Source organism: Leptinotarsa decemlineata, unplaced genomic scaffold (genome assembly GCF_025532065.1).
Source record: "Leptinotarsa decemlineata unplaced genomic scaffold, Ldec_3_MD MMD2_tig00026361_RagTag_RagTag, whole genome shotgun sequence".
Classification (NCBI taxonomy): Eukaryota; Metazoa; Arthropoda; class Insecta; order Coleoptera; family Chrysomelidae; genus Leptinotarsa; species Leptinotarsa decemlineata.
This window is the reverse complement of record NW_027412704.1, coordinates 5334102-5350272: the sequence shown is the minus strand read 5'-3', so window position 1 is coordinate 5350272 and position 16171 is coordinate 5334102. Positions and strand designations below refer to the sequence as shown.

Here is a 16171-nt window from a genome sequence, read left to right as displayed (position 1 = left end):
CACATCTTTGTGAAGAGTTAATTCTGAAATTAATTGCGTTATTTGTTTCTTTGGAAGATTCCCACATTTTTTTCATGAATATGCTGGAGAAGTAGAAAGGCAAAAAATGTTTTTCGCAAAAATTGATCTCTCCTGAAAATATACTTTCTTCAATCTATACAAGTATTATTCCTCTGAGACCACAACTATATTCTCTGTAATTACAATAAAACTGAATGAAATGCTGATTTCTTTGATGCTCTGGATTTCTGGCGAAATACTCTTCTTATTTTTCAAAACAAGTATTGTTCGCAAAAACGGTTAGAGAAGTACATTATGTGCGAATTAAAAAAATTCAATCTCAAATGTCAGTCAAATTATCAATATGACAATAATTTCAGGTTTTTGATAAACATTTTTCTTCACTTTTCAAATTTCTCTTCATGTTACGAAATAACATTTGTTATAGGTACTTCTCAAGACCCCGAGAATAATACTAATTTTATATCATATCGAATATTTTTAATTATCTACCATCGTTCATAAAATTTAGAACCTATCTCCTTGAGTGATACTCATTTATGCATTATGTAATTTCAAACTATTTGCCTCCATATAATACCACACAAGTCACGGCGTATAGGCAACTTTTCGTACACGTTTATGTCTATATGGTGGTATAGGGCTATACACGTTTATGATGCACAGAACACTTATTGTTATTTTGTTGTAATTCTGATTGAAATAAACGGTATAGGTTAACTTAAGGAAATAGTAGTTTCATGGTATCTTTAGTAAACGAGTGTATTTGAAAATGCAGTCTACGTTAGGAAATCTACCGAAAGTTTCGTTTTGTACTCATTAATATTCCAGATTGATTAATTATTGCCAAAAGTATTTCATTCTCGAAATAACGTGCGTTATGACCTCAGTTTTCACCATTCTTATTCCAGATTGGGTCATTTCCGCTGATCAAAATACATCGAGCAGAGAGAAATAGGATTAGTGCAAACCACAACTATATTTTGATCGAGAAAAGATAGCGATTAACTTTTGACAGATCTGGAATATCATTTTAAGTTAAAGTGGTTAAGGTTTTCGCGGCCGTTTGAAACTACGACGGCCTTCAAACCCGAATGGAGGTAGTAGCACTGAAGTTTATAAGGTTAGGCCTAGAATCAGTCAACAAAACCACATATAGTTGGAAAACCACAGACTGTAAACTATAGAACCCAAACCTTGTTCTGTGGTTCACTGTAATCATCGCTCACAGAACTATAACCTAATAGTTCTGTGTCATCGCCCACAGCTGGTGGAGTCCATGTGACTTTGACAAATTTTAAGCGCTTGCGTGTTTGGAAGCAGCTTGAAAGGGAATTGGAAGTCCCCAATAGAAATGGCAACTATTTATTAGCGCAGTCGTATTCACAAGATATTGCATGTCCTACAGTTAGGTGGGAGTGGGTGAGTGAAGAAGTGGACAGAATCAGCTGTCGGTAATCTCCGAGATCTAAGAATGTTCTCTCTTGTTCCACGGTCAATAATGTGAGTATTGCATTTAAATTTATATCAGGGAGAATTTTGCTCAGTGGATAACATAGTGACACAGTTTGGGACTGTTTGATTTTTTCTTTTATTCAAAACGGATCAATACAAATAAGCGCGCGTCTTTAAGAAAACGTGTTTTGGCAATATCGCCCCCTCTTCGAGATTGAATCAGTACAGAAGGAATTTTATATTGTCCTCGCCTGGGACATCATGATTGATATAAGATATATCCAGCCTGCCAAACTATGTGCACCTGTGCTTCCTGTTCTATTTATATTTCATATAATAATAAAACTTTCTGACTGACTGATACTTATAAAATGTTGCTTTTTGTTTGGAGTGGATTATTTTATAATGAAATAATACCTATAATTACCTCCATTCAAATAATGAGTGTAGGTATTATGTCATCAACAAGCAAAAAACAGTGTGACATTCAATCCTATTTAATAAAGCAATTTAGTTTGTTAGCTAGGTATTTGAATATTTACTTTATTTGAAAGTGCGTAGACGCACTTTCAAATCAAACGTTATTGTTCAATGTTACATGACAAATCATGTAGGAACTAACTTTTTTACACTATATAAAAACTATTAAATACAAATCAATTTACCGAAAGTAACTCTTATAATTTAAAAAAAAATTAAATACTGTGTGAAAGGTGGAATGAATATTTAGGGCAGAAACAAAAGGATTTCAAAAAACCAATCAATAAATTACCTAATCATAGGCCGGTCAAATGCAAGAAAAAATAGTTGACCTGAACACTGAGAAAATATAATAAAATTATTTTCATTTAACACACCTTTAGAACTTTCTGTTGTAGAACAATCTAATCTCGCAAACAGATTTGAAGAATATTGAATAACTTACTTCTTCATATAAATTGAAAATTCGGTGGAAATTTGATTTTTTGTTAACCCAGAAAACTGTGTTTTCTATTCACGATAGGTAAGCTTGTTGAGAAAGAGTTTTTAGCTGTCTACTTCTCCATCTCTATACAAAAAAAAATCATTCTTGAAAATATACTTCTTTCAAATAAGGTAAGATTTTATTTTGATGTTGAACCTGAACAACCTCCCGTATTCCAGACGGGGTACAAAAACTAACAACCATTTGAAATTGAATGTTTTCAGTTATTCGCATTTTCTTACAAATTTTTACACAAAAATATCACTGTTGATTTTTAAAAAAATGCTCAAAGGTATTGTAAACTCGAAAGATTTTTTTCGGTTTCATATAAAAAAAAATTTACAGAATATTACGATTAAAAAAATTTCAACATATTTGAACCACAAATATTGTGAAAAACGAAGACATTTGCTAATTCTTTCGAAAAGCGTCCTGACACACTCACTGATGTGAGGTGTTACTTTTGATTCATTCCTCTCTTTCAATAAAGATATTGACACTATTCTGACAGCTGCGTATCGCATGCATGGATTCTCAGTTAAAAATACAAAATACTTCAAAAAAGCTTCAACATTGAAATTACTTTTTGTTCTATCTAGGCTGGAATATGCATCTGTTGTTCATATCATATCCTACTGCAGGAATACCCTATTATGAATTGCTTGAAACTCACAATTTTTCTAGTCTCGAGGTAAGGCGTAAATATTATTCATTTTTTTTATTCAAAATCATAAGCAATAGCATTACCTGCTCTCAATTGTTAAACATTTTGTATCTCAACACTCCGCGAACAAATGTAATGAAAAAATCCCCAATTTATACAATGTGCGATGTCTCTAATTCTGTTAGTCGTGTCCTACAAATTATTTTATACAAATCGAAAGACATTTCTTAGCTAACTGACAGTTCTGTTTTTATTTTTTTTTTTATATAGATTCACAAATTATATTATGGAAGTACTTATTTGTAAATGCCACTGTTTCTCCCTATTCTGTAATTGGGTTTCATTCTGTAAAGTGGTGTATGAAATAAATAAATAAATAACTGTTTAGAATATGATTGTAAAATTGTGGATCATGATGAGAACTTTGGAAATCAGCGTCATTCTTGAAGTCATATTATTCAACGTGTGGTTTAACACGTTTTGTCGGTCGGGATATTCCATCCTTGAAAGTGAATGTTGACGTCCAAGGCCAAAACGGACGACTTCCTAGTATCGGCTTATGTTGAACCCACTCATCATACATTGTATTATTAGCGATTGGATCAACCGAATCAGATAACACCTATTCTCCGACAACTCTAAGTAACAATTTTTGACGAGAGGATATGCATTCTTCGGCTGAAATATTGAGTAGGATACCCATTCAGTTGATCAATATTTCCCACCTTTCCTACAGAGTCGTTTTCGCTAATGAAGTTCAGAAAACTACTGCTTTCCCAGTTAATACTTCGACGGATATTGAATTACACCCAGAAGACATTTGTGACATTACTTACAAAGACTATCCCTGTAGATACATACCGGGTGTTCGAAAAGTCTCAGTACGGGCTAGTGGAGACAACTGCATATGTAACATAACAGGTATTGAAGAAAAAAATAGTCCAGTCATCCTAGTAAGTTCACCTCGGAATTTGAGATATAAAACTATAAACTCGTATGAACTTGTATTTTGACATACTGAAAGTTGTCTACATTTGGGTGGGTGTATGCGACTATTAAATTCTTAGGTAAGAGGCCACAAAAATCTATGTTTTGCAGTTTTGCAAATATCTCGTTTTCTATGGGGTTTTCGCTGTTTCGAAAACCCACTCATACGGGACAGTATCTGAACCACGAATCCAACCACCATCAATGGATTAAAAGAGGAATCATCAAGACTCTATTAGACCGTGCTTTTGGGCTTTGTAATACGAAGGAAGGTCTCGAGAAGGAACTAGACATCATCAAAAATGATCTTCAACGGAATGGCTACTCCAAAGCGATGGTAGAAAAGACTTTGGCTATAAGACAGCAGGAGCCTCGCAAGGAAGAGAAGCCGTCACAACCAGTGCTTGCACTTCCCTACATCAGAGGATTATCGGAGAGGATAAGAAGAATTGGTTTCAAGTACAACATCAGAACCTGTTTCAGATCCGGTAACACTATCCGTAGCAGCCTCACGAAAACCAGGCCACCAAACGCGGACTGCGATTCCAAGAATTGCATTTACTGGATACTCTGCGAGTGCGGAGAATCATACATCGGTGAAACTAAGAGACCATTGAAAGTTCGCATTGCTGAGCACAAGAAACACACACAGCGAGGAGAAACCAGCAAATCCGGAATAGCAGAGCATGTTTGGACTCATCAACATAACATCAAGTGGGCTCAAGCTGAAATCATCCACAAGGAAGAATACTGGTTTAGGAGAAAATTCAAAGAAGCCACGTATATGTTGTCCAACAATATATTTAGCCAAGCTAGCGTAGAGATAAGTAACATATTATGAAAACCTCTAATCAAGCGGAAAACGACCAACTCCCGCCAAACGGTCATCTCCCGCTAAAACCAATGAAGCGGAGAGAGGGAACAGGGGATAGGTGAAAGCTTGAATGACCTATAAATAGTCAGATCTCAGAGGACTGAGTCCAGTTATTACCCGAAGACGATTGTAGATACTAACAATCGAAACGTCGTGACGTAACTTGGTTTGGAATCTTTTTTAATTTTCATTCTTTGTTAATAATATTTTTAATTTTTTAATTTTCAGCTTGTATTATTATTTTATTTTTTTGTTGTTGCTTGATGTTATTTCTTTGTAATTTCAGTTTTTTGTTTAATAAAATTGTTATTTTAGGGTTAATATTTTTTAATTTTTCACGGATTCTTTCAGGAATTTCAAATCAATTTATATTATATTAGACAATGGAAGTCCGAACTGATGAAATACAGAATTAGTATTATTTAAAACTGATCGGTATAATTGCTGAATTGTAATTCTTCCTGTCATTTTTTTGCTCTATTTTTTATTTATCTAGGTTTTGTCACTTCCTGTTCATGAATTATGTGATATGGCAATTTTTTTTATATAAGTACATAACTTTTTTCATTCAGTGTTTTGAAAAATACGGGGGGTATTTTCAAATGTTTTCCTGGGTACCAAACAGGGTAAGAAAGACCCTGTTACAATAGAAATTATTAGTGATTTTCAAATTTTATCAAATGTTTGTTCCCTTTCCGTTTGCCACTGCAAAGATTGAAAGGGATTTCTTGAATACTCGAACACTCGTTTTGGTCTTTTTTTTCTAGTCGTGTACAGTTTTATTCCAAGTTTTCAACTAGCACGTGTACAGTTGGTGATGCCAAAAGGTTTGGCGATATAGAATGTGTCCCAAGGACGCCTGTAGTTTTATTGAACTGCCAAGTTCAACATAATCATCATTATGTCGTACGTAACTTTACACCGGAAATTTCTGATGATATATTTTCCCACAACAATGTTGCATTAACTAAATGAATATGAATTATTTTATGGATAGCGAGATAATCATTGAGATATTTCTATTTATCGAATGTCGAGTGGCAAATGAAATACCTCAAATATCTGTTAAACAAGGTTATTCAGTAATATTGTTATTTCCTAGTCATATTTGCACCGATCACGAGTAAAAGCGAAACAGTCAAATACCCCTTTCGTGTCTCAATTGCTATCAGAAATATTTCGTAGAAGATTTGTTCACTATGTACAAAATAGCTTTGCAAAGAACTGATAAGTTCAAAGTATTTTGGGTGGTATTAAATTTGAGTTTAGAAGTATTATACCTTGATTTTATCCATAATTTGAACTTCGAAATAAATTCAAAAGTCAACCAATTTTAGTATCCTACAGTACCTACAGTAATCCACATCCTGGATTACTGTCGACCACTCTGGGGCTAATCTTCGAGGCTTTAACCTCCGGAACGGAATTTTGAAACTCTTCCACCAATGCGCTATCAATGTCATCTATGCTTTCAAAATGATGGCCCTTTAAAGATGTCTTTGTTTTTAGGAATAGGAAAAAATCACAAGGAGCTATGTCTGGCAAATATAGAGGCTGGAGCATGATTACAGTATGATTTTTGACCAATAATTGTCGAGCATTCGAAAAAAAAAATCATGGCAGCAACCAATCGATATGCCAAAATCATCAGCTACTTCTCCGATTGTGATTCGGTGATCGTTCATAAACTTTCAATTTTTCCACGTTTTCATCGGTTGTTGATATGCGAGACGTTCATAATCTTCAAGGTCTTCGTGGCGATCTTGGAAACGTTTAAACCACTCATAACATCTTGATTTACACATAGCAGATTCACTACCAAGTAAACAATGAATACAGCTGAAAATTTTATCATACTTCAAGGACATAATTCCAACATATTAAAAAAAAAGTTCGTCATTTTCTACACATACCTCGTATATAATTTTTTAGGAAATTAAAATCAACTTAGTTGTGGTCATTGATTCCTTTGTAATTTTCAATATTACACTTATAATATTTGGATCAATGATTTTCCTATCTTTGGGTTTTGAAGCAGAACATTTTTTTCTGAATTGTTTAAAAAAAAGCCACAATATACTCCGATCATTAGTGTGTTTTTACCTATTTCTCGAATTTTTTTTTGTTCCTCATTAGACTTTAGATATAAATTACAGACTTTTAAAAAATTAAACAATTCTTATGAATACTGTTAATAGTCGGCCAGTTTTCGCTAATAAAACTGAAATTCAGCTAATTTTGTTTTATGGTCAGTCGTAAATGGAATCTAAAAATAATATGGCTATTTCAACAAATATTTCAATTGCCTCAAACGTAGTTTTCCGAAATGAATAATTCCAAAATTAACACATACGTACAATTATATAAGATTTAATGAATCTCTTGCTAATCTGAATCATAATATATTGTTTTCAGTAAGTGACAAAAAGGAATTATGAAACGGAAAAAACAATAAAATTAGACCACGAGGCTATTCTCTGGTTTGGGAAGCTCATAAACGGTAATTGGTAAAATGTCGGTTACACGAGTATTGTGGCAAAGTAGGCTATTTCAGTGAAACAATTGAACGATACCGATAAAATCCCTGGCTTCATAAATTAACGAGAAAAACCGAAGAATCTAAATTTTATTATTTGCTGTATCTTCTTTATTTGTCATTTCCAGAAATGATGAGAAATCGGTTTATACCACGAAATCTACTATCGGAATAGGTTTATAAAACTTTTGTACAAGGTATGTCCGACTTGGCCATCCTTCAATTTTGAATACGGACCTGCACTTTGTCCTGCCTTTATTTTATAGGCAATATTTATTGTTTTTCTTGCAGTTCACAATATATCTATACAATTCCATTAAAATATAACTTCGTATATAATAATGCCCTTTGGAGTCAATTGATGCAATTACTTTACCTATAATTCCAAAATAGTAGGCACTAAATTCTCAGGCGGTTTCATTTATGAAAAAAACACGTTGTCTCTTATTCTATGACCATTCAGCTGCGTATGTATGATTTAAATAGAAGATCATAAAATATTGTAATGCAATATTTCTGAGAATTTAGTGGAATTTTGGTATAGGTCATTTTCGACCTCTCCAGATAGCAAATAGAACATAAGCATTCACCATTTCTTCTAATAACAAACTAGAGGTGAACATAATAATCCATAAATGGGCGGGGCCGTACTTGCCCAATTTGCCACAATATTACCTTTGCTGATTTGACCACCCTTCATATTAGGTTAGGTTAGTATAGGTTAGTTTAACTGAGGTTAGGCTAGGTTGATAGCACCCGGGCATTTCGGTATGAGAGTCGCGTTAGGCTATTTGAGAGGTGTACAATAAGATAGTGATAACAGCTTTTCGGGCAGTTCTTCTTTTTCGGAATACACTCTTGGTGAAATGTCGAATTTTTGCGATTCAAGATCCGAATCGCATTGCAAACGATTCCTGAGAGTCAGTCCAATTAGTCGAAAAAAGTGTTTTCAGGATTCCAAAATTTTTCACTCCTCAGTTGGATTGGGGTGGGTTTGGGGTTGGGCCAATTTGGGGTCGCCTTGGAGGTTGGGTTGAATTTAAGAAATAAAATGGTCGTTTTTATTGGAAAAAATATGTGGGTTAGTCTTTAAAAATGCGATTATTCAGTATTTGGAAGAGAAATTAATAAAAAAAACACTTCGTCATACAGAAAGTGCATAAAATATGCGTTTTGGTTTGTTTTCAATAGCAAAAATTCTAATAAAATTATAATTTTCAGTCAACAAAAGCACAAATGATAAGAGAAAACGTCGTTTTTTATCATAAAAAAGTGATTTTATGCTCTATATATATTTGCGAAGAGATCCAGCAATAGGCTTCATCCATTAGGGTGTTGCGACACCGACGCCGTTTTTTTTAAATGGTAACCTAGATTTTTCGATTCGTTTTTGGATTCTGCATTAAATTCTGAATTCAGACATATAGCACACTTGCAATTTTCCTAGAATACTGATGAAAAAAGGCAATTTTATTGCATATTATATGAGGGCCATGAATAAGTCAAAATGAATGCAATAATACGATTTCAATGAAATGAATCCATCAGTTATGATTTCATTGTCTGTTCAATTTTATCTAGTTTTCTGTACAAATCAAAATAAATGTTTCAAATTACCAAAAAATATATTACTTTGACCGTAACTTGACTAACATGATGATAACGAAATCAATTAGCGATAACAAGAATCATTTTAGTTAGTGTTCGAACTGCCTCCCTTCACGTAGTATACACATATTGCATCTTTTTAGTAATTCCCGATTCGTGACAGCTAAAAGCGTCTCGCGTTATTGAAGCACAAACATTTGTGATACTATTTTCCAAATCGCCTACATTTTGTGGACGTCGCATATAAACTGAGTCTTTGATATATCCCCACAAAAATAAATCTAGTGGAGTAATATCTGGACTTCGAGCTGGCCATGGTATTGGACCCTTATTTCCAATCCATTTCTCATTAAAAGTATCATCCAAATATTGGGTAACTATTCTATTATTATGTGGAGGTGCCCCATCTTGTTGAAACCACATATTCAGTCGAGTTCGTATTGATAAATTCTCCAAGATATTCGTCAACACATGTTGTAGAAAAACCAAGTACCTCTCCTCATTGAGAATTCCTTAGAAAAAATGAGGTCCTATCAAATAACCATCAATGATTCCGCACCAAACATTAACCCCCCAAACAAACTAAAATCTCGTTTCTTGCACCCAATGAGGGTTCACGTCAGACCAATAGTGACAATTAAGTATGTTTATTGTACCGTTGTTATGGAAACGGCTTTCATCTCTCCATAATATTTTTTTCAGAAACTGACCATCATCATGAATACGGGTGGACAACCATGCTTTTTTTGAATTCTTACTTGCTTCGCCATAAATACATATCATATCCAACTTTTCTACAATTGAAAATTGAACCATTTTTCAATTTTACGAAAAACCAACACAAAACTGAATTTACTTTCGTCAAATCTGACAGGTCTTCTGACAGATCGATAAATACATTATTGCAATGATGAATACTGATGAAAAAAGGCAATTTTATTGCCTTTTACTCCCTCACGTCGTGAGGGAGTAAACAAGATCGAGTTTCAAGTTCTCCAAACAAATTGAAATCACTTTTCACATTTCTCAACCAGAAATGCTGCTTTGGAGGAAAAAACATTATTTTTCATTAATTTATTTAATTGATTTTTATTTAATGTTCTGTGTCTATTTAGCAACTATGAGAATTGGTCTTGAAGTAGGAATATTTGATAGCACCAAATAATTAGGGTGTCACTATGCGAAAATCGACGTTTTTTTTGCATCCATTTTAATAACCTATAGAAATAATTTACATGGCAGAACAACCTTTTCCGGGTCGCCAACTCAGCAATGCAATCTAAATAAGCAAAAAAAAATAATGATGATGATGTCGACGAAAGCCGTTTTTGTCTGGTCCTGATTGACGAAGGTGTTACCGATGAGGAAGTTATCGAAGTGCTTGAAGAGGTGGTAGTTGGTTGGCGACAGGTCTGGGATCCAAAAAAGGATTCTTTTGGTGGCTCAAAAGCAAAGAAGAACAGTTTCTGTCGATTGTTCAAATCGTGGAACACCCACTTTTCAAGCTGACCTTTCCAATGCGTTTGGAACGTAACGTAAAAAGAGTGGTTACAAATAACGTTACAAACATCGCTGATGTTCAATAAAACCCATCTTATAATAATTATGTTTGCATCAAATCTAATCTATTTTGCCAGACCATAATTATGTTTTTTATCAATTTCACACCAGTTCATTATTATATGATGAGTTATCCATTTTTTTTCTATTCATCAAATCTGGAATTAGTATTCCAGATAAATAATCGATCGATAGTCGTTAATTATGTTTGATCACCTCTTGTAGTTGATACATGTTATCATAAAGTACACTGTTCATCTGTTAGCAATATTAAAATCAACTTCAGCTACATCTATACAGTTGGCAAATTGCCAAAATTGATTATTTCGGGGACCAAAATAAATTATATAATGAACGGAGGATTTATTTTGGAAGATACTAGTATCAATTATACAGGGCTTTTCATGATGAGCGTTAATTAGCCGTTTCTGGCAAACTATTCAACAGATCAACCTGAAAATTCCACAGTATGCATAAGTCAATATGACCTATATGCCTTAAATAGTTTAGACGAAGCGGCATTGTCGCTTCTACTATAAAGTAGCGGCTTCTTTGATTTTTCAAATGGAACACCCCGTATATAATATCATATTATGATTGATGATCACTTTGTCAACAATTTCATAAACTATTTATAAAAAGCCCTGTATAGGATTTTCAACACAAATGAATTGAATGAAAATTTCAAGTTTTGTACAAAACAATTGAAGGATCACTACTTTATTATGATTGTTGTAATACACAACAAAAAATTGTTCAATAATTTACCAAGCTTTCTTATTAGTCAGTGGGCTATGCTTGAAGACTGGCAGTAAACAAATCTAAAGAAATGAACTTTAAACGTTCAAGCCAGTCTCTGATATACCTACACAGTAGGTTGAATGGACTGAGGTCTATCAGAAAACCGATTTTCAATTATGGAGGATTATTGACTTTAGGTTGATGATGGCCACTATCTTGCACTGACGAGTGGCTAATGAGCCCGAAACCGGTCTGCAAGTGTGCCCGTTCCAAAATTGAAGGTCGACTCTTTAAGTTGTATTGCCAATTGCATATGCAGGAAAATTTTCTGTGAAGATTCCTGCACTGAGGCCTGTCGGATATAATCCAACGACGTTTGTGGTATTAGCCAGTGGAGTAGTTGTTTTCTGATAAGCGTCAGTCCATTCAACCTACTGTGAATGTATATCTGAGACTGGCTTGAACGAGACTGGCTTTAGATTTAATTTATAAAGCATTTGGTAGCCATTTACTTTGCCTTTCCAGCTAATATAACATATAATAAGTTTTTTGACTGTTAAAAAAGTTACAAGCTCATATAGAATTGATCGTTCAATTATTTGGTTTTTATCAGCTTTGTATATAGTTTCTATATAAAGCTGTTGGCATTGTCATGGTAAAAATAATTCATTTATTTTTACATTGAAATCTAGGAAAGAGTAGAAGAGCCACACGTTTTCATTATTTGTTTCCTGGAAATTGTGACTTTAAAACTCGAAATTTCGCGATTTAAGTCGAAATTTGGAGTTTTGTTTTGAATCTTTAAATTTTGACTTTGATCTCGCAATTTCGACCTTCAACTCTAATTTTGAGATAAAAGTAGAAATTTCAAGTTTGAAGTCGTACCAGCACCAGAATCGTTGCATTTATTAATTTTTTGACAGTCAGAGCAGAGGACTCGGATACTTTTTCTAACCAAACTTACAGCTGAATCGTGAACATTATACGACTTCATAATATCTTTGTGAATAATATTTCCTGGTCATCAGAAATATCTACCTACTACCTGCACCTTTTCAAGCCCTTCACGTCGGATAGAAAACTGGTACCTGTTGAATATAGCCTTGAAAATTATATTGTTAAGTTCAGGGTATTCTTTCAATTATAATTTGAGTCGAGGAAGATATTTTATGCAACCATGTTGCCATGGACTATTTTTCTTGGATTTGGTGCATTTTTCATTGACAAATAATGATAATTTATAGGATCTCCAACTTTTTTGTGTTCGTTTATTTATGATAGCACATATTTTGGTAACTGGAAATTGAATTCTGTTAAAATTTATAATAAAAATAATAATAAGGCGCTTATTAGGATAAAATTTAATAAGTTTTTACTGAGATATTACAGTTTAAATCAGACTCATAAAAACTGACATCACTTTTGAAACAACCCAACCTAATACATACCTGTTATCTCTCATTTTGGAAATATAAGTTTTCAAATTTATTTTGAAAAGGGAAAACAGTATTGAATTCCCCTGAGTTACAGAATACAAAATATAATTGTAAAGTAATTAAAAACGTACCTTGAACGTAAGTGTATTGCATTTATAACTGATTCATTTCGCCACGTAGGACGTATTTATAGGAAAATAAATAATTATGTAGTTTGAAAATAAAACAAAGAAAATAAAAGTTCTTTGTGGAAACTGCTTACTACCGTATGTAGATTCACCATAAGTCAGCATTGATATTGATCTTATTTAAATATGTCACCATTGGTATGAATATACTCATATGAACATACTCATATGAACATACTCATAATTTTATTGGGCCCCACAGGACATATTGCGGTGTATCCTTTCCGAAGCTCTGGTTTTTCAGATATATTCCTCACAGTCGTAGGGGTCTGTGTGGCATGGTTAAGTTGTTAGAAACGCAAGAAACGAAGACGAAAATTTAATTTTTTTTTCAGTTCTCGGTCAGCGGTTGCAGGCCAGAAAGCGGCATTGTTAGAAGGTTTGAAGGTGCTGAAAGATGACGGTCAACAAAAGCGCAGTGTCACAGGAGACATCATTTCTCCAGGGCAGGTTATGGGCATTGAGCATCTCAGGGATCCTCGCCTAAATAAGGTAGGAAAATGTATGTAATTTTTTATTTTTTGCTTTTTTGTGAAAGGGGAGTTGAATTAAGTCCGTCAAGTTCTTAATTGAGTCGTGAAGAACTATTTCGCAGGTCTGCAGTTCACCAAATTGTTTACAATAAACAATACTCTTACATGAAGGCTGAAATACTTGCAGGTGAGCCTGCCAGATTAGAATCACGAACACATTAATCATTTCCGACAGAAAAAATTCCAATCTCCACTCTTTATGTATGAAAAAATGTTACATTTCTCGCAAAACTGTCGGCAGAAATTCTTGCAGTTCTGCCTTACTCGATAGGTGGTGTTTGGAATTCTGTCGGATATGATTATTCTGGCCGAGATTTATATCTGAGAGACCCAACGTGCAAGAATTTCTGACCACCTGCAAGATTCATTTTCAATATAATGAAATTTCCTATTTTTTCAAAACCTGATAGATGGAACTTTTTTCTGTCGGAAATTATTAGTCTGGTCGAGTTCTTTATCTGAGAGGCCCGCCCAGCAATGATTTTAGCCTTTCCACAAGATTACAAGCAATGTTTACTGAGACCTGCAAAATAGGTAGACCCAATTGAGTCCGGAAAATAGTTATAAGCCTGTTTAGTAGTTTTGTGGTATTGACGATTATTCGAGAACTTGGCATAAGTTTGAGTCATTTTTGTTTTATCTGGACTTCTTTACTGATTTCTTTACTGAAATACTTACTTGTTTTGGAAATAATGCAGGAAATTTAGAGCCCGTAATCCCATTGTTATTTTTGTACCCTTGTTTTTCACTCCCACTATAGGGTGTTCTTCAAAAGACACCCTCTGATTGCAAGTATTTAAGTGCAGTAAGCAGCAAATTCAATAGTTCTCCCAGATGTTTCAATAATGAATTTTGTCTGTCAATCAAGATGAACATAAGTTAATTTTATAGTTAACTCTTTTTTGGAAATATAGTTGACGTTTCGAAAAATTTATTTTTACCATTTTCAAAATCTTATCACCTCACTAACTTGCCCCAATCATTCTTACGTTTACTTGGAACCACAGTCAAAAAATGGATAATACCCAGGTGACATATTCGATACACAAAGGAATCGTTTATATTCGACAAACCATTAAACTGGTTTAATTTTCTTGAAGATGATCACTTGGTGATCGAAACTCGTGTCGAGGTGTTACAATAACGATTTGGTGTTGGGAAAAAATTCCAATAATATTTACCTTTGAAAGTATCTCAGTTTTCAGATTTATCTCGTCTCCACATAAAAAAATATTTGTTGCTAATAAACTCCTTTACCAAAACCGTTTTTATCGACTTATGGGTGGTTATTTACACTTCTAGGCGCGGAAAAGCAAACAAGTGGTATGTGTCGTCGTAGTTAGCTATTTTAATCGTCGCTGAGCTGATCTAATTCAATTTCACGTTATGAAACCGATCTGTTTATAGCCAGGAACTTGGGGTAAGCCATTTCCCTTGTACGAGATTATTACGTAGCGGGGCATTTGTGTGATGTACTTTGAAAATTTGATAAGCCACTTCTTACATCTTCTGGAAAGGTTCCTTTATCAACCACCATAGATGTTGAAATTTAAATAATTATTTTAAAATCTTTAGAATCATCAATTTTTTTTCAATTGGCCATATCCCTTCAAAATTTTCAAAGTAATCCATCTTGCGTTTGCTCAGATAAGTATCTGAGTAAAGTCGAGTACTGTAAAGTTACAGTACTCGACAAAATAGTGAGATGCTTCTATACAACTCTGGCGGAGTTTCTCCACCATAACGTCTGGTCAGACGAGATTTCAAACAGAGTCCTTTTCTGCATCTCAGCATTATCCGTTGTGCTCAGAAATACTTGAAGGTACTCGTATAACTGTGGCACCCAGAAACCGGAGGCATAAGGTTACCCATTTGTTTCATATGGATGATCTTGAACTTGATGCCTCTGAAGAAAAAGCTCTCCATCAGTCCTTAAGGATGGTGGAACAGTACAAGCATGCTTTTGGTATGAAATTAGGGGTAGACAAATGTGCAACGGTCTATCTCAGAAGATGATGGTGCAGGGATTGCGAAGAGGAAGCATCCTACGCCATTCGGATGCTGAAGAGATGTATACTTCCAACGGGGTGGATCAACGCCACTTACAAGAGATAGCAGTAATAAAAAACGCTCTCTTTTCCAATAATTAACACAAACTCCGACAGATCTGGTCATCAGAACTGTCGAGGAAAAACAAAGTTGCTGCCACGAATATGCTTGTCATTAGAGTAGTAAAGTGGATTCAGAATCAGTTGTATGAACACGGAGTAAAGATCCGAAAAATGATGAATCTTCATGAAAGTTTGCATCCCAAATCGTCCGTTCCACGGTTGTACTTTCTCTGACAAAACAAACGTGGACTTCTTGAGTGAGCAGGAATTAGAGCATTTATCTTTGAAGCAGCTGCCCGAGCGGCTGATGTTCTGAGTTTAGTTTTGGACACTAAACGAGGTGACCACAACTCTGTCAGCGAGTTGCAACCCGTTTAGTGAAAGGGCCACATAAAAATCGCGAAGATCACTTCACTCTTGGGGTACATAAGGATACGTAAATGCATGGGTTTTTCTTTAACAACACCTGACCTTCGCATTCCTCAGTTCGAGT

General features: G+C 34.3%; 1 protein-coding gene across 1 annotated transcript in view; it reads left to right on the top strand.

Annotated features, from left to right (window-relative positions):
• The first annotated feature begins 1325 nt into the window (after positions 1-1325).
• The window catches only part of Men-b (NADP-dependent malic enzyme b, mitochondrial), a 48019-nt gene continuing 33173 nt past the window's right edge, over positions 1326-16171 (top strand). Inside the window, exons 1-2 of the mRNA XM_074185093.1 lie at positions 1326-1524; positions 13370-13526. Of these exons, the coding sequence (XP_074041194.1) occupies positions 1496-1524; positions 13370-13526 (186 nt within the window). The 5' untranslated portion in view covers positions 1326-1495. The remainder of the gene's footprint in view (positions 1525-13369; positions 13527-16171) is intronic.